Source organism: Carlito syrichta, unplaced genomic scaffold (assembly GCF_000164805.1).
Source record: "Carlito syrichta isolate Samal-C Ts95f unplaced genomic scaffold, Tarsius_syrichta-2.0.1 Scaffold80553, whole genome shotgun sequence".
NCBI lineage: Eukaryota > Metazoa > Chordata > Mammalia > Primates > Tarsiidae > Carlito > Carlito syrichta.
Genome location: NW_007024649.1, coordinates 69345 through 88673, shown reverse-complemented (window position 1 = coordinate 88673; position 19329 = coordinate 69345). Strand labels below are relative to the sequence as shown.

The following is a 19329-nucleotide window of genomic DNA, read 5'->3' as shown; positions in this document are numbered from 1 at the left end:
CACGCAAAAACAAGATTCTACTGCATGTTTAGTTTAGAAGGGGGGCCTGGGAGAGGGAAAGGAATTGTGCAGCAGCTAGGTAAGGGCAGGATTATGACAGGAATGTGGTGAGCAAAAGAAAGAGAGCAAGCAGCAGAATGAGAAAATGAATTCTTAGTTGCATAATGAGAGGAAAGAGCTGATGATATCTATTTTTTTTTCTTTAAAGAATGATTCAATTTAGTTTGATTCTTAATTTTAAAAAAAGACAAGCTGGAATAAGAACCATTTCTTTTGGTAAGAAAAGTCACCATATGCTAGGTCAGGCGGAGGTGGGGGGAGCCCTTTTTGTCATTCAGCTGAGTGGGCAGGGTGTTCCTATAAAACTAATTCTCAGCCAAGAGACTTTTACTCCTATTTTTCAGAATGGTTCAACATTCTAAAATCTCTGAATGGTATTTAGTACATTTATAGGCTAAAAGAGAAAAATGTATATCTCAAAAAATGATAAAAAGGTATTTAAAATTCAACATCCATTCCAAAGAAGTTGAAAAATAAAATATCTGACTTCTCAATTACAGTCAAACTTACTGCTTCCATTCACCTACTTTAAAAATATTTGAGAGCATATGATATTGCAGACCTCATTTCAGGCGACACAGAAGATGCAAAACCAAAAAGAACTGGTTTGTTCTCAAAAGGTTTGCAATCTTTAAAGGTGAAAAAACACACAAGGTAGTTAGAGTGAAAACGATTATGTGGTGTTATCAGATCGGTTTTTAGTACTTTGTTCCTATTACTTGTATAGCACTCCTCACATTCCTTTGTTTACTTGGCCATCTCCTTTATGGACCTGAGGGCAAAGACCATATCTTATTCCTCTCTGTAACCTATGGATCTAGACTAGTGGGCGGCCAATAGAAGGGACTCAGTAACTGTTTATGAAGTAGCTAAAACAAACAAATGGATGAAGAAATGAAGAAAACAACTAAACAATAGAGGGGAGCAGTCACGTCCAGCTAGAGCAATCAGGAAAGATGGGGTAATTTAAGTTGAACTTTAAAGCATAAAGAGAGTTTGGCAAAGAGAATGTGGCAGGCAATAAGGGAAAGAAATGCAGAGTTGAAAGACAGCTTAGATGTCTAGTCTTACTATAACCTCCTGTTAAATATAGGAACTTTGTCTATAATGATGCTGATGGTTAGGTAAATACCTCATAAGGCACCATATTCTCTGTTTCTTAGCTAGTCTTTTTTGGACAATCTGTCCTAGCATTGGTTTTAATTTCTCTATAAGTGAATTCATTTGGAAGTATTTCTTTAAGATATATGAGGTTAAATCACTTTGATTTAGCAAGAAGATTTTTTTCTATGACAGGTACTTTACCCAGCATTTTCCATTTATATAATTTAACAAAATTAAATAACCAGGTGTTCATATTGATCACAACACTGGCAAAATACACCTAACATAAAATTTATCATCTTAATCATTTTTAAATATACACTTCAGCGGCATTAAGCACATTCACAAATCACCACCAGCTATCTACAGAGTTGTTTTTACACCTAAGATTTTTATTTATTTTTTTTTAGAGAATGGGGTCTCTCGTTATGCTATGTTGTCCAGGCTGGACTCAAACTCCTGGGTTCAAGTGATCTTCCTGCCTCAGCTTCCCAAAGTACTAGGATTACAGGTGTGAGTCACTGTGCCTGGTCCAGTTCAGATTCTCAATCAGAACATTTCTTTTACTCAAAAGCTGCCCCCTGAGTTGATCTGGTTTTACAATGGATGGTTTGAAAGCTAATTCAGGAGCAGGTGTTGAAGTTTAGGAAACAGTTTGAATGCATTTTGTGTCGTCACTTCTATAACTTCTTCCAGTGAGATCCCTTTCACCTGGGCAATATATTCTGCTGAAATGGAAATGTTCTTGGGCTCATTCCGTACCTGAAATAGAACAAAGTAGACACTAGGTCAAGAAGACTCTCAAAGGAAGAGGATCCTTGGCGACTATAGATAAAACAGAAAAAAATGAGTTGGTAAAAACAATTGATGATTCTCTTCTTTTTTATAAAGGGACGAGAACTTGGGGGGTAGGTTTGGCTATGATGTTGATTATAAGTCTATGGTGCTCCTGAAAAGAACCCCAGGGTATTAACAATTGAGACCCCTCTCTCCAAGCATATGATGTGGTTAACAAATAGTGAACACCTAGTGATCCGACTGACTGATGGATTAACTGTCCTTGGTTTATTGTTAAAGTGAATGCTTGTAAAGGTCACTGTTCTGCTGCTCAGTCCCTTACTGCACAAGCTACATGACAGTTTGATTCAAGAATGCTATTATGTGCTAAAAAGACTAAACAGATTGTGTACTGGTATTTTATTGTGGTATTTCTAATACAGATTTTCCCCTAGTTTAACATCTCTGAGTTTGATACAGTATATTTTCCTTACATTCAGTGACATGTCATAGAATAACTGGCAGTGTTCTTTCTTTCTTAATGGTCATAAAACAATGCTAAAAAAATAGTGCATCTACATTTAGATTTGATGAAATATATTATTAATAGTAAGTATCTACTCAGGATGACAATGTTCAGAAGAATAAGATTACTAAGGTTTAAGAAAACCTTTGATAATATAGCCTAACAAAACAATAAAAAATGTGCACAAAGATTTAGGTTCAAGGGTGTTGATCATATTGTTTATAATACAACTTAGATGATCAACATTAAATATATTATGGTATACTCACACACTGGAATACTATGCAATTATTAGACATGGGGAAGAAAAGTATATTTATTAATTCATAGAAAGTTTTACTACATAAAAGCCAGTTATAAAATAATGTGTTCTCATTAATTCTACTCTTATAAAATATATGTACGTACATATATGGATATAAAAAAGTATGGAAGGACATAAAAACTTTTATTTACTTAGGGCTTTCTGTAGACAAGGCACTGTTCTAAGCTTTTCATGGAATTTCTCCCTTGATCTTCAAAATAACTCTATGAGATAGGTACTATTATTATTAGCATCCCTTTTTTTTATAGATAAGAAAGGATCCTAAACAGCTAGTAAGCAGCCTGGCTGAGGTTTCAACCCAAGCAACCTAACTTCAGAGTTTATGCTCTTAGCTACTATGTTATAGTGTTAACCTTTGGGTGTAGATGGTTTATTTAATTGCTTATGATTTTCTGTATTTTATAACTTTCTAGAACAAACATATTTTAACAAAAAGCACACCTGGCTTAAAAAAGGTTCATTTATTCAATAAATATCTATTAAGCGCAGGTTGAGTATCCTTTATCCAAAATGTTTGCACCAGAAGTGTTTTGGAATTTAAATTTTGGAATATTTGCATATACATAATGAGATATCTTGGGAATGGAACCCAAGTCTAAACATGAAATTCACTTATGATTCATAAATACGTAGAGCCTGAAGGTAACTTTATACAATATTTTAAATAATCTTGTGCAGGAAACGAAGTTTGTGTTATAAACTTATTTGTGGAATTTTCCATTTGTGTTAGCAGATTGATGCTCAAAAAGTTTCAGATTTTGGAGCATTTCAGATTAGGAATGTTCAACCTGCACCTACTTGCACAAGGCACTATGCCAGAAACTCACAATTTTTGTCAAATCAACTCAATACAAATATAGTTACAACAACACTCAAAGTTTATTCCTGTTTGGAGAGACAAACGCTACATTCCCTTCCTTCCGTTTTACACTAATCCATAAGGCAATTCTGCAGCATTCTGTCCTATATCCAAATAGAAAAAACTGGAGTTGTATCCTCTACTTTTTCATTCCTATGTCTTTTATATTCTTATAAAAGCTTATTAATAAAAGGTATGTAATTATGGATGTGGAGGCTTATGCCTATAAATCCTAGCTACTTGGGAGGCTGAGGGAGGAGGATCACTTGAAGTTTGGAGTTCAGCCTGGGCAACATATGAGACTCTATCTCTAAAATAAAATTGAAAAAATTATGCAATTCATTGGGCATCAATTAGCAAAATTCACACTGCAATCACAAATAATCATAGTTTGTTAATAATCACATAATAATCACTACTGCTCCCAAACCTTTAAATTTTGAATGCCAGTCCTCTGAATTTGGTGGGCAAGAAAACACAGATCTGATGGGCAGTCAGAGGCACATTAAATTGCATATTGGAAGGTCATAACAGGTACTGTCTAATGTAAATAAAGGAGATACTGTGGCTTCCTTTCAGAAAATTATAATTCAAAATAGTAGCAGTATAAAAGAGTATGAAATTTAAAATATGACTCTTTCTGGCCGACAATAACAAAACTAGACACTATAACAAAGAACACATAAATCTATGACTATCTCAATACCTGTGCTGAAAGAAATAGGACCTCATTATAACATACTAATTAAAAGAAGAAAAATAAACACCCACTACATACCAGACACTGCTAGCCACTTTCATATACATTACTCCATGTAATCCTCACCATAATCCTTTAAAGTATTTTAATATTTTACCCATTTTTTTAAATAAAAAAAAGTTTCAGAGAGATTAAGTAGCTTGCCAGAAGTCAGCTAGTGGGTAACAGAGAGGATCTGAATCTAAGTTTTTCTGACTGCAGGCAATGTGCTTTTTATACTATACTGGACTGACTCACATTATTACATAAATTAGGGCAAAATCCAGATCAAATAATATTCTCTCAAACACAAAAGTTACACTTATACAAGATCTGAAAAAAAGTTATATAACCCTTCAACCTAGCATATAATAGGATTCCATAGTGTTTATACTACAATGAGAAACACAGCTAAACTGAAAATAGCTAAAATGAAAGATAACAATCTAAGTATAGTAGAAATTCACCTGTTTTTCTGGTCCTAGTGCAGGTGAATCTGTTTCTAAGCATATAGACGTTAAAGGCAACTGTTTCACAAGTTTCTGCTTCTGAGAGAAAACAGAAAGTTGGTAAATTTAAAACATTAGAAATAAAGATAAAATAGGGAGCATTAAACCTACATGCTAATGCATCTTATTCTGCAAGAACTTAAAATTTATGCTTTAATATTCAATTGACAAATGCTACCTGAATGCCTACTATGTTCTCATCAATCCACTACTAACAGTAATGTTAAAATAGAAACACTCATTGCCACAAATTATCCAAAGTTTCCAGAAAAATCAAAGAATAATCATAGCAAAAATGAAGGACACCAAGAAAGAAATCCAAACATTTGTTATCACATGCCCACTGAAAGAACCAAGGAAGTGATTTCTGTTGCTTCTCTACCATACTGTGCTCGGTGTTTCTTTCTATAATCATTTTAAAGCACTCAAGGTGGTTGTGCTTGGTGGCTCAGCCTGTAATCCCAGCACTTTAGGAGGCCAAGGAGAGTGGATTGCCCAAGCCCGCAGGTTCGAGACCAGCCCCGGCAACTTGGTGAGACTTCATCTCTATGATAAATCAAAGACTTAGCCAGGCGTGGTAGCATGTGCCTGTATTTTCGGCTACTTGGAGGGTTGAGGCGTGAGGATTGTTGGAGCCCAGCAGGTCAATGCTGGGATGGTGGTAAATGTGCCACTGTACTCCAGCTTGGGCAATGGAGTAAGGCACCAACTTAAAAAATAAAAAATAAAACACTCAAAGTTTTATGTTTATAAAGCTAAAGTTCTCATGCATATTTAAATTTTAGATTGGGTGACAGATTTATTTTCTTGTTTATGATTTTCTGTGGGTAGACTGTATGGACTGAAATTAATGTTTTATGCCAAGAGCACAATTCTCTTACTACCATAGCAATTAAAATAAAAAACAGGAAGGGGACAAATGATGCACAGCGAAACATTATAGAAATAAATTATCTAAGATTAAAATTTCAAAAACACAGAGATGAGTATTCTCATGCACTGTTTGCAGATAAAGATTAAACTGGCATATAATTCCTTGAAGGAAATGTGATAATTTATACCAAAATTTTTAAAATGTGTAACTTTTTACTCAGTGGTTCCATTTATAGGAGATAATTGGACAAGTGTGCATATGTTTTTGGGGATGAACAAAGGTACTCATGGAAATACTGTTTATAAGAGTGAAAAACTGGTAACAGCCTACCCTTATTTATGGTAATGCTTAAATGCACAGTACATACACACTGTGAAATACTATGCATTCATTATAAAAGATGAGGTAGACACAAATAGGTGCTGATAGAGCAGAATCAAAATAAAAAAGTGACAAATGCCCTTAGTTCATCTAAATTAATGTTAATAATAGTTCTCTGGTGGGATTTGGGTTGACTTGAAATTTGTTCTTTCTTTTCTTAACTGTTTTAATTTTCTACAATGTACAAATATCTTTAAAACTAGGGAAAAAAGCACTTCAGTTTTGGGAAAGAAACAGTGCCACAGCTAAACACTACTACTAAATAAAAAATTTCTCTGCAAATGATAAAGGCAGCAAAAATAAAATAAATCTTAGACTATCAACTAACTTGACCTAATTGACACTTATAGAATACTCCAACAATAGAAGAATACATATTCCTTTTAATTCACCAATATAGACCACATTCTGGGCTATTAAACAAAAGTCAACTAATTTAAAAGAATTAAAATCATATAATGTCTGTTATCTGAACACAATGGTATTAAGGTAGAAATTATTAATAGAAAGATACCAGGAAAACTCCGAAGAATGTAGAAATTAAAAAACATACTTCTAAATAATCCTTATGATCAAAGGATGTCACAAGGTAAATCAGAAAATATTTTGAATATTAAATATTAAAAAGTGAAAACATAGCATATCAAAATTTGTGAAGTGCAGCTAAAGCAGTGGTGAAAGGGATATTTGTAGCATTAAGTGTTTATGTTAGAAAACAAGAAAGTTTTCAAATAAATAATCTAAGATTCCACACTAAGAAACTATAAAAAGGATTATTGTATCATGACTAAGTAGAATTCACCTTAAGAACACAAAGTTGGTCCATTAGAAAATCAATCCATGACGGGGAGACATCCCTTATCAACAAGGGTGCCTGAACGAAGCATATTTGTATACCTAACCCTTAACTGTACCCCACAATATCAAAATAAAAAATATTGATATAAAAAAAGAAAATCAATCCATGTAATTCACAACAATAATAGGTCAAAAAAAGAAAAAATATATGATTATCTCAGTAGATACAGAAAAAGCATTTGGAAAAAAGCTAATGTTCATTCCTGATATAAAAAAACAAAATAAAAAAACACTCCCAGCAAACTAGAAACAGAAGGAATTTCCTTAACCTGATAAAGGGCATCTATGAAAACCTACAGCTAGTATTATACATAATGGTAAAATCATGACCTTGGGTTAGACATATTTCTTAGATACAACACCAAAAGCACAAACCTTAAAATAAAAATATTGGTAAACTGAAGTTCATCAAAATCAAAGACTTCTGATTTTTGAAACACAGTTGAGAAAAATGCTAGAAGAAGATACCTGCAAAGAACAGAGTACATGAAGGACTTGTATTCAAAATATACAAAGAACTCAAGAAGGCAAATGAAAGTCACAGAGCAATGACTACACATGTATTAAAATGGCTAAAATTAGAAGAAAAAAAATACCTCCAAGGATGCAGTATGAACACTGAATGCTGCTGGTAGAAATTTAAAATGGTATAGTCAGCCAGGCTCGGTGGCTCAGCCTGTAATCCCGAGCCTTGGGAGGCTGAGGTGAGTGAATTGCCCGTGGGTTCGAGACCAGCCTGGGCAACTTGGCGAGACCTCATCTCTACAATAAATCAAAAATCAGCCGGGCATGGTAGCGCGTGCTTGTAGTTCCAGCTACTTGGTAGGCTGAGGCGGAAGGATCACCGGAGCCCAGCAGGTCGAGGCTGCGGTGGCCGGGAGCAGCCACTGCACTCCAGTCTGGGCGACAGAGTGAGACTCCGACTCAAAAAATAAATAAATTAATTAAAAAAAATGGTACAGTCACTTTGGAAATCAGTTTGACAGTTTCTTATGAAGGTAAACATACACTTATTTTATGGCTCAGCAATACCACTCCTAGGTATCAACACAACATCAATGAAAACATTTGTCACACAAAGACATGTACATGAATGTTTATAGCAGGTCTATTCATAATACTCCCAAACTGGAAATGACTCAACTGTCTATTTACTGGTAAACAGATAAACTGTGGTACATCACATATATATTACTCAGCAATCAAAATAAATGGACTACTTACACATGCAACAACATGGCCAATCCATAAGTACTAACTAAAAGAAACCAGACCCCACACAATATACGTAAATGATTTCATGTATATGTCATCTAGAAGAGGCAAAACTATAAGGACAGAAATCAGATTAGTGGCTGCCAGAGACACGGGGTGGAAGGAGGGGACTGATTAGAAAGGTACAAGAGGGCCGGGCGTGGTGGCTCACACCTGTAATCCCAGCACTTTTGGAGGCGGAGGTGAAAGGACTGCCTGAGCCCAGGGGTTCAAGACCAGCCTAGTTAACTTAGTGGAGACTTCATCTCTACAATTAAAAAAAAAAAAGAAAAGAAAGGTGCATGAAGCAACTTTTCGGAATAATGGAAATATTCTACATCTTGAATGTGGTGGTAGTTGACAGTGGGGTGGCTGTGAGTATGCTACTGTACTCCAGCCTGAGCGACAGCGTGGGACTGTAACTCAAAAAAAATTAAAAACTCTTACTTTTTTACTGTGGAAATTTAAAATTTTGGTGATGTCCAATTTATCTATTTTTTTCTTTGGTTGCTTGTGCTTTTGATGTCATATCTAAGAAGTCAGTGCCTAATCAAAGGTCAAGAAGATCAAGACTTGTAAGCATTTTATTTTAGTTTTTGCTTTTAGGATTTTGATCCATTTCTGAGTTAATTTTTATACATGTATGACATGGAAATCTAAAATTAATTTTGTAGTGTAACTAGAGTAGTACTATAAGTATGTATAAATGCTCATATTTTAAATTGTATTTCACAAAGTCTTAGATGAGTTTTTTTTTTTTTTGAGTTGGAGTCTCACTCTGTCACCCAGACTGGAGTGCAGTGGCTGCTCCTGGCCATCGCAGCCTCGACCTGCTGGGCTCCGGCTGATTTTTTGTAGAGATGAAGTCTTGCCAAGTTGCCCAGGCGGGTCTCGAACCCTCAGTCTCAGGCAATCCACTCACCTCAGCCTCCCAAGGCACGGGATTACAGGGTGAGCCACCAAGCCCGGTTTTAGATGAGTTTTAATGAAAGAATTTACCTGTCCACTTCTTATGATGGAAGGGGGAATTGAGAAGAAGTACCCAGCTCTCACTCCTTCCATGGCTATCGATGGCCGACCATCAAATGCATGCAGCAGTACTTTATCAGCACCTCTCGAAAATTCAAGACAAACCAGAGTTCCATTTTAGTTCTTTAATAAGAGATTTTTCCTATCAATCAAATTAAACAACAGAGATCTGAAATTTTAAGTATATGTTGGTCACAATGCTATAAAGATGAGAGTCTATGACTCCTAAAGGGTAGATAACTGTATAGTACTCAAAAGAGTAGAATAAAAATATAGTAATTTTTTATTCTTCAGAAAAAAATTATTAAAATGAAATTCAATTTTTAAAACAATTACTTAAATTTCCTACACCATCAGACCTTTTCTAGAAGTCTGTAAGCTGTCAGATTATTGTTCCTAATAAGAGGTTTTTAGGTAGTCAAATTGATTTTCCTAACAAAAATCCTATGAAAGAAAAAAAGAGCAAAATGACTCACAGATTCAACAGGCAGAGTTAGATTCATAAAACCACATCCAGTTCTTAAAGGATAGCTGCTCAGCAACATAAAAATCATGCTTTCAGTGATTCAGAAAAGTTCAGTATTCATCACTGAGAAATACAATGCTTTCTAGTTGTAAGCAATTACATTTACTTCAACTATTTGACAGTGTTTTTTCAAACAGTAGGTGTGACCAATAATGGATTATGACCATAAATGAGTTATGAAATCAATTTAGTAGGTCACAACCAATCACTATATGCTTATATGTGTGTGTAACTCACACCCTCATACATACCTATACACACTACACATATATGGACTGCTTGTTAAACTTCTGCTAATTTTCTTTATGTGCATATGAGTCTTAAACTATATTGCTTACTGTGGATGGCACTTTTAACAGGTTGAAAAATCACAGTGTAAGATATATTTTTATTTTAGGAATAGCTGGTAAAGATGACAGTGCACTTTAGGTGTGACGCCACAATCTGTATAACATCATTTTCTGAAGCAACAGCCAGAAAACATAGAAAACAATGAGCCAATGTGAAGGCTGTATGATTGGCCATCTTTTATCTTGTTTTCCTCCCTCTTCCTTGTTTAAAATTAGGGAATATAAATTATTTAATTCATTTTTTTTTTCTAGGCAGAGTCTCACTGTGCTACCCAGGCTAGAGTGCAGCGGCATAATTGTGGCTCACTGCAGTCTTCATCATCTGGGTTCAGGCAATTCTTCTGCTTCAGCCTTTCATGTAACTGGGACCACCGGTGCACACCACCACACCTGGCTACATTAAAAAATTTTTTTTTTGTAGACATGAGTTCTTGCTGTGTTTCACAGGCTGGTCTCGAACTCCTGGGTTTAAGCAATCCTCCCACAGTCCTGGAATTATAGGTATGAGTCACTGTCCCTGGCCTTAATTCAATTTTTAATTTACTCTTTCCTGGTCTGATAAATATTATAATTGCACTGAAAATCTTGTAAGCAATAGTCTGACTTACAAAATCATTCTAGATTATTTCCATCTTTACTTTTGCCCTTGTCCTTGACTTTAAGAAATCAGATTGCCAAGCTCGGTGGCTCAGCCTGTAATCCCGCGCCTTTGGGAGGCTGAGGTGAGTGGATTGCCTGAGCCCGCAGGTTCGAGACCCACCTGGGTAGCGAGACCTCATCTCTACAATAAATCAAAAAATCAGCAGGGTGTGGTAGCGCATGCCTGTAATTTCAGCTACTTGGAAGGCTGAGGCGGAAGGATCGTCAAGGCTGTGGTGGCCGGGATTAGCCAGTCTGGGCAACAGAGTGAGACTCCAACTCAAAAAAAAAAAAAAAAAAAAGAAAGAAATCAGATTAAGGCCAGGCATGGTGGCTCATGCCTATAATCTCAGCACTTTGGGAGGGTCGAGGTAAGAGGAATGCCTGAGCTCATGGATTCAAGACTAGCCCGGGCAACTTGGCAAGACCTCATCTCTACAATAAATCAAAAAATTAGCTGAGTGTCGTGGCGCATGCCTGTAGTTCTAGCTACTTGGAAGGCTGAGGCAGAAGGACTGCCTTAACCCAGCAGGTCGAGGCTGTGATGGCTATGAGTATGCCACTATACTGCAGCCTGGGCAACAGAGTGAGGCTTCAACTCAAAAAGAAAAAAAAAAACCCCAAAAACAAAGAAATCAGATTAAAACATGGTTTGTTTTACAAGAATATGGACTGGAATTGTCAAACTTGAAAATTAGGCACAGTTCTCTCAGGAACCGAAATACCTTGCTCACGTAAGAGGTTGATGGTAGGTCTTCCAGCAGAGCGTGAGTGAACATTTCTGTTTAACAACAACAAAATTCCTTTTAAGTACCAATCTGAAAGTATTATTTTGTTTTATTAAAGTAATTCAGAGAAAAATAAATGTAGAGCTCCATTTCAGGAGGACTCTGATCATTATTTAACTTGTTCTATAGCTACTAACATAAGAAAAAAATGAATTCACTTACAATGGCAAATTTAATCTTTTGGCTAGTTGGACCTGTCTGATTAGGACTTCTCTTTGCTCTTCCTTCTGTTCACCAGTGCCAGCAAATCTGGGGGAGAAATCTAGCCCAACCTACAACAAATATAAAAGATATTACATATTTATGGTTTGATAAAGCCGAAAAGAGATACTACAGATCAGTGCTGTCCAACAGAAATATAATGTGAGCCACATAAAAATATTAACACCTGATTCCAGTGGTCACATTAAAATTATTAACAAAACAGGTGAAATTAATTTTAATGTTAACTTTATTTAACCCATTACATAAAAAATATTACTTCAACATGTAATCAATATAAAAAATTGAGTTATTTTACATTCTTTGGGGGAGGGGTACTAAAATTTTGAAATCCACAGTGTTTTACACTTACAGTACATCTCAATTCAGAGCAGTCACATTTCATGTGCTCAGCAGGCACATGTGGCCACTGCATTGTATAGCACAGATTATAGATGACTACTTACCTTGATTCCATTGTGGCATGCATTCTATAGTCTATATTCTGAATTTAAGTGTTATTCTTATCTTTAATTAAAAATGGAATTATTACAAAGTAATAATTTTGCAAATGTAAATTATTTAAATGTTACTTAATTGCTAACTCTAGCCTATTTAAAGACTGTTTATAAATTACTTATGAAGAGCTATAAGTACTATTTTAACTCACCAGAAAAATTACTCATATTTAAGCAAAAGAAAAAAACAGTAAAGTATTTAGAAATGTTATTAGAGTAAGATAAGCCTATAGTAAGCTTTTTATTGTTTCATCCCCAATCTTTCTTGCTTACTGAGCAAGTACCAACAAATTATTATTCAGGTGAATGTGGTAAACATAATTATCTAAGTCAGCTGTAATCACCAAGATGGAATTAAGGATTATTTTCATACATCATATAGAGAGCTGGATTAGAAGTCGTTTGATCAGTTAATGGTTTTTTACCTCTCCAATTGCCAACAAACGATCCTTATAATTCTCAATAATGGGCAAAGCTATGTCCAAATCCTGGGAGAAAAAAGGGAAAATTGTTAAAGGGAAGGAGAAAGAAACTAGTATTTCACAAGCCCCTATTATGTGCCAGGTACTATGCTATACTGGTGCTTTACAAATATTTAACCCACTTAACCAGTCAAATAACTGGGAATAGTAAACTTTCTATAATAGTGAGTACCTCTACCTGTAAATTTGAGTAGAAACTTATCCCATACCCATTCAGGTCACAAAAATATGGCTTTTTATGAAGATTCCTACTTAAACACTGACTTCTGTTTAGAAGGCATTTCCTGGTATTTAGGAGACATTTAGATTTCCTGGAACAGTTTACAGAGAAGCAAACTACCAGGTTGTCAACTTTCCATGTGTGTTTTTGACACTGTATTGTGTCATGTTCTCTTTTTAGGGTACTTCCAGTTAGTGAGCTTATAATAGTAATAATTCCATACTCCCTTTGCACTGTTTTTTTTTTTTTTAATTTGTCTTTATAGCCCTTCCTGGCCTACTTGCCCTAAAAGTTTGACAATATAAACAATGAATATCACATATATGCTTGTTTGTTAACTACTGAAGTAGTTGTGTACCATTCATTTCAATAATATTATTTTTTCCACTTAAGAGAATTTGCCCTGTGAGAGTTTTCTTCTAAGGCAGAGGAAATACAAATATATAGAAAATTACTTTTAGATACCTTTTAGACTACTTTGCAGATTTTAGTTTCAGGATATGTAAATTGCAAAGTACTTCTACTAAGGATAATCAAAATAAGAGAATAAAGAAAAGGGAGGTAAAGTAGGTATTAGAGGAACACGAAGAGTTTTATGCCACCAGAGATATAGAAAAGATGAGGGAGAGTAAACTAAGGCCTTAGTGGACTTTATAAAGAGGAATTAACATTGTCATGAAGAGTGAAGAGTACATGGCCCTGGATGTCAGAGACCCTGACAATAGTTGAATAGGTTAAACAGTATCAGGCAAAAATTTTTCCATATCAAACACCCAAACTAGCCGGGCTCAGTGGCTCAGCCTGTAATCCTGCGCCTTTGGGAGGCTGAGGTGAGTGGATTGCCTGAGCCCGCGGGTTCGAGACCCGCCTGGGCAGCGAGACTTCATCTCTACAATAAATCAAAAAATCAGCCGGGCGTGGTAGCGCATGCCTGTAATTCCAGGTACTCCGAAGGCTGAGGCAGAAGGATTGCTGGAGCCCAGCAGGTTGAGGCTGCGGTGGCCGGGTGCGGCCACTGCACTCTAGTCTGGGCGACAGAGTGAGACTCCAACTCCAAAAAAACAAAAACAAACAAACAAAAACCACCCAAACTATTCTATGACCTCAGAGGGACTATGACCTCAGAGGGACTCAGAGGGACTGGAGAAGTGGAAGAAATCACCCAGGAAATGTCTAATACTTAGAAAGTCTAAATCACAAAGAAATTACACATTTGAATGAAGATCGGATGTTAAAACAAAAATGCCTCTTGAAATATATATTATCTATGAATGAAGCAAAACAAATTTATAGTGAGACTATGTAAACTCCTAATAAAATAGATCTAGAAGTTACTTAGCAATTCAATGATAAATAGAAATCAATAGAATATAATTCATGTTACTTAATGTATACAAATGCAATTGTATGTGTGGTCTTTATCATTTTATTTTAGTAGATGTAAACATATTAATGAAGGTATTCATAGATCTATTTCTGACCTCTGTTCTATTCCCACTTCCCCTATAAGATCTCAAGTTCCTTAAAGCTAATAGTTCTATTATGATTTCTTATAAAAAGATCCTATACCACTATACCTTATAATTAGGATACTACTTCTATACTATTACACAGTTATACAAATGAGGAAATTAAAACTTGGCGAAGTTAGGTAACATGCCAAAGATAAAAGAAGCCAGTAGTCCAGGTCTCTGACTTCAAGCCCATGCTGCTGAAAAGAGGAAAGAGGGAGGAAAAGAGGGAAGGAATGAAAGAACAAAAGGAGGGAAGGAAGCTTTACTCAGAATTATTTTAAATAATTAAAATAGATTTTTTAAAATTAAAGTGTTTAGTTTGAGAACCTTTAGAACATTCCAGGTGTCTAACAGAAAGGCGTGAAGTGGGGCAAATAGAGACAGCAGCCAACGGGAGAGCCTATGCCTTGCCTGCGGGGCAGCAGACTATGGCCAGTGAAGTGCAGTTCACTACAGTTCATTATAGTTCCTTCCTAGCACCTGGTAATAATATTTACTGAGTCAATTAATTAATTCAGAAATATGCTGAAAGATTTGTATGATGCTAGGCAATTCATTTTATAAACTAAGTTAATTTAATGAATGCTTACTACATACCTAGCTTTGTACCATGTATTTGAGAAATTTCTAAAGATACAAGGTAAACTTCATTCTTTAAGGGAACTTACAATCTAATAAGTATGGGAAAACTAAATTGTAGAATGGACTACAAGTGCAACTGGAATAAAACAGGGCTACTCTGCTCAGCTGGTCTAGTCTAGAGGTCTATCCTGAAATTTGATGAGTTCATGTCTGCTTTGAGAATCAAGAATTACCTATCTACTGTTGGTAAACTAATTACTTTAGTAAGTTAAACAGTTCTATCAGTTCTACACTAATGCCAAATGTATGCCACATGTACCCACTTCTCTTTACTTCCACTGCTACCACCCTACCCGATCTGCCATCATGTCTCACATAGACTATTGAAACAGCCTTCTAACTTTCTCCCTTCTTCCTTTTTTGCCCTCTTCAAAATTAATTCTTCATTCCAGAGCCAGGGAATCTTTTTAAAACATAAATCACTTCTCACTTTAAAACCTCCATTGCATGTAAACTAAAATCCAACAAGGCCCTGTTTGAGATCTCTGCCCATCCCTCTGATCCCATCATTACCACTGCCCCCCCCAACCACATCAGCCTTCTTTCTATTTCTTGACCACATCAAACTTGTCTCTATCTTAGAGGTTTTGCTTTGTTTCCTTTGCCTACAACACTCTGACCCAATCTTTGTATGACCAATCTCTCTGTAGTATTCAGGTTGCAGCTCATATGTTACCACCTCAGAGTCCTTCCTTGATGACACAATCTAAAAACCAGCATCCACAATACCTATCACATAATCTTGTTTTACTGTCTTCAAAGCACCCAGTGCTATCTAAAGATTTCCTGTTTGCATAACTGTTGTTTGTCTGCCTCATCTAGAATCTTCCAAGAGAGATCTTTTTTTTTGTTTGTTTGTTTTTTGAGTTGGAGTCTCACTCTGTCGCCCAGCCTGGAGTGCAGTGGCCGCTCCCGGCCACCGCAGCCGCGACCTGCTGAGCTCCGGCTATCCTTGCGCCTCAGCCTTCCAAGTAGCTGGAACTACAGGCGCGTGCTACCATGCCCAGCTAATTTTTTGATTTATTGTAGAGATGAGGTCTCACCAAGTTGCCCTGCCAGTCTCGAAACCGCAGGCTCAGGCAATCCACTCACCTCAGCATCCCAAGGCACGGGATTGCAGGCTGAGCCACTGAGATCTCTGCAAGAGAGATCTTATCACTGGGTCTATAGTGCTGAGAGCAGTGCCTGGCATGCGGTAGGTGCTCAGTAAACACTGGTTGACTAAGTGAATGTCTAGTAGTATAAATCCCTACATCAATAAAGGAACTGAAGGCTGGCTATGATTCTCATCATTTGTGGAAGTGTGGCTTTCTGGCAATTTAGCTAATTTTATCATTCTCAACAACTCAGGAGAACTACAGGATAAGCAACTTTAACTGAAGTGAATGAAAAGTAATTGTATTTATCTATTTACTTATTTATTTAGAGTCAGGTCTCACTCTGTCACTCAGGCTACATAATCATGGCTCACCACAGCCTCGAATGTCTGGGCTTAGTGATCCTCTCACTTCAGCCTCCCGAGTAGCTGGGACTATAGGTGCATGTCACCACAGTTGGCTAATTTTTAAAAATTTTTTTAGAAATGAGGTTTCACTATGTTGCCCAGACTGGTGTCGAACTCCAGAGCACAACCAAAACTCTTGCCTGGCCTCCCAAAGTACCGGAATTACAGGCATGAGCCACTGCTCCCAGCTAAAAGTAATTTTAATTTAAAATAAGCAGAGCTACCTGAGGTATCTTAATATAGGAATAGAGATATGTTGCTATATAAATTTATGAATATTTCCTCATTTAATCTACACATATCTTAATTTATTCATAGGTGAAAAAAGTCATTACTTCTTTGAGATGGAGCCATCAACCCTATTATGCAATAAAGTACTCAAGAAACTGTGCATATTCTTTTTTTTTTTGAGTCAGAGTCTTACTCCATTGCCCAAGTTGGAGTGCAGTGGCATGCTCACGGCCACCCCAGCTCAACCTGCTGGGCTCCAGTGATCCTTCCACCTCAGCCTTCCAAGTAGCCACAACTACAGGCATGCACTACCACACCTGGATAATTTTTTATTTATTTATTATAGACACGAGGTCTCACCAAGTTGCCCAGGTTGGTCTCGAACCTGCGGGTTCAGGCAATCCACTCGCCTCAGCCTTCCAAGGTGCTGGGATTACAGGCTGAGCCGCCAAGATTGGCCGAAATTGTGCATATTCTTGATGCCGAGTCAGAAGACAAGTGTGAAATATAAGACATATTGACCACTGTGAGTCAGTGAGACATTGTGGGTAGGATGTTTTCAGAGAGGGTATAAAAACAGTGCAATTTAGTAGATCAAGAGTACTCCTGTAGCAATGGTTCCATGCTGAAAGAAGATACTACTTACCAGAACTCATCTGTTCCCTAATAGTATGGCACCTGTGAATTTGTATTCTGGACATTCGATTACTTTTTTGCCAAAGCAATATGAAAAAAATAGTGAAAAATGTTGCCTGTAATTCTACCAGATCATCATAATTACTATCATTTCTGTGTTTTTCTCTCTAGTCTGTTAAAAAAATAGGATGTATTTTTGGTTTTTTGGTTTTTTTTTGAGCCAGAGTCTCACTCAGTCGCCCAGACTGGAGTGCAGTGGCCGCTCCTGGCCACCGCAGCCTCGGCCTGCTGGGCTCCGGCGATCCTTCCGCCTCAGCCTTCCAAGTAGCCGGAATTACAGGCATGCGCTACCACACCCGGCTGATTTTTGATTTATTGTAGAGATGAGGTCTTGCTGCCCAGGTGGGTCTCGAACCCGCGGGCTCAGGCAATCCACTCACCTCAGCCTCCCAAAGGCGCGGGATTACAGGCTGAGCCACGGAGCCCGACTGGATATATTTTTATGTAGATGTCATTCATAGCAAATAAACCATTTGGTATCCTGCTTCCCCCCCCATATTATACTGTAAACAGCTTCTATGTGCTACAAAAACCTTATAATCCCCATTTTCTATAAATGCATTATTTAACAATCTACAAGTTAACTAAAGATTCCTTTATTTTTGAATCTCTAGATTGTTTTCATTTTTTCCCTATTATAAATAATGGTACAACTAAAATCTTTGTGAAAGAAGGTAATGTTTCCCTCCTTTGGGTTATTTCCTTAGATCATAAATTAGGAAGAGGAGGATTACTGAGTTAAAAGGTGTTATTTTTTAGTGTTCTTGTATTATATGACTGTTACCTTTAATGTGACACTTCTTTGGTCTTCTGGTGAAAGTCCTTGAACTGGGTGAACACCCAAGCAGGGCAGAACAAACCCATTATACCTAAAAATGTAGAACAAATTAAGAAAGCAGAAAGAGTGGACTACAGTGTTACTCTAAAAAACAAGTAGAAAAGAATCTCTTTTTAGGGCCATATTAAAATGCTTTCCTCCTCATTCCCTTTAAAGATGAGCCTTCCATATGATAAAGAAGACATTATAACTATGTCCTTATTAGCAACTCTTTAAACTTTTAATTAGAAGTAGCACCTTTCTGAAAGTTGTATAATCTTTTCAAATTCTCCTGAATGTTCAGCAACTGCCACAAGAGCCACAACATTGGCCTGAAAAAAGAAAGAAGAGTTAGAGTCCCAAACAATGCACATCTAATATAAAAATAAGCAATTTTAACGTTTTCTGTGTATTTTAGTTATCCTTGTTCATCCATGCTCCATCAATACAATCATAATGGTTGCCACTGAGTACTTACTATGTTTCAGGTTCTGTGATCAGTGAATATAAGTATTTCTTCATTTAATCTATACAAACCTATGAGGTAGGTGTTGCTGTCATCCACTAGACAGATAAGGAGACAGAGTCTTGGGTAGAGTTAAATAACTTGCCCAAGGTTATAAGACCAGTGTAACTCCAAAGCCCACATTCCTAATTAAGCTGTCACAATGAAAGTTGGCTATAAAGAAGCAGTACAAGCCGGGCTCGGTGGCTCAGCCTGTAATCCCACGCCTTTGGGAGGCTGAGGTGAGTGGACTGTCCAAGCCCGTGGGTTCGAGACCTGCCTGGGCAGGCAAGACCTCATCTCTACAATAAAATAAAAAAATGAGCCAGGCATGGTAGCGTGCGCCTATAATTCTGGCTACTCGGAAGGCTGAGGTGGAAGGATCGCCGGAGCCCAGCAGG

The 19329-nt window shown here is 36.8% G+C and overlaps 1 protein-coding gene across 6 annotated transcripts in view; it reads right to left on the bottom strand.

The window, feature by feature from the left end:
• Positions 1 to 1629: 1629 nt before the first annotated feature.
• Positions 1630 to 19329, bottom strand: part of TATDN3 (TatD DNase domain containing 3) — a 19264-nt gene continuing 1564 nt past the window's right edge. For 2 of the 6 annotated variants that reach the window (XM_008055096.2, XM_021710912.1), the window contains exons 3-10: positions 18682 to 18755; positions 18391 to 18475; positions 12743 to 12805; positions 11761 to 11870; positions 11536 to 11591; positions 9266 to 9378; positions 4858 to 4938; positions 1630 to 1926 (exon numbers count right to left, since the gene is read on the bottom strand). In XM_008055096.2, the coding sequence (XP_008053287.1) occupies positions 1783 to 1926; positions 4858 to 4938; positions 9266 to 9378; positions 11536 to 11591; positions 11761 to 11870; positions 12743 to 12805; positions 18391 to 18475; positions 18682 to 18755 (726 nt within the window). In that variant the 3' untranslated portion in view covers positions 1630 to 1782. Of the gene's footprint in view, positions 1927 to 4857; positions 4956 to 9261; positions 9379 to 11535; positions 11592 to 11760; positions 11871 to 12742; positions 12806 to 18390; positions 18476 to 18681; positions 18756 to 19329 lie in introns of all 6 variants that reach the window. The other 4 variants (XM_021710902.1, XM_008055102.2, XM_021710915.1 and 1 more) reach the window with 4 other exon arrangements.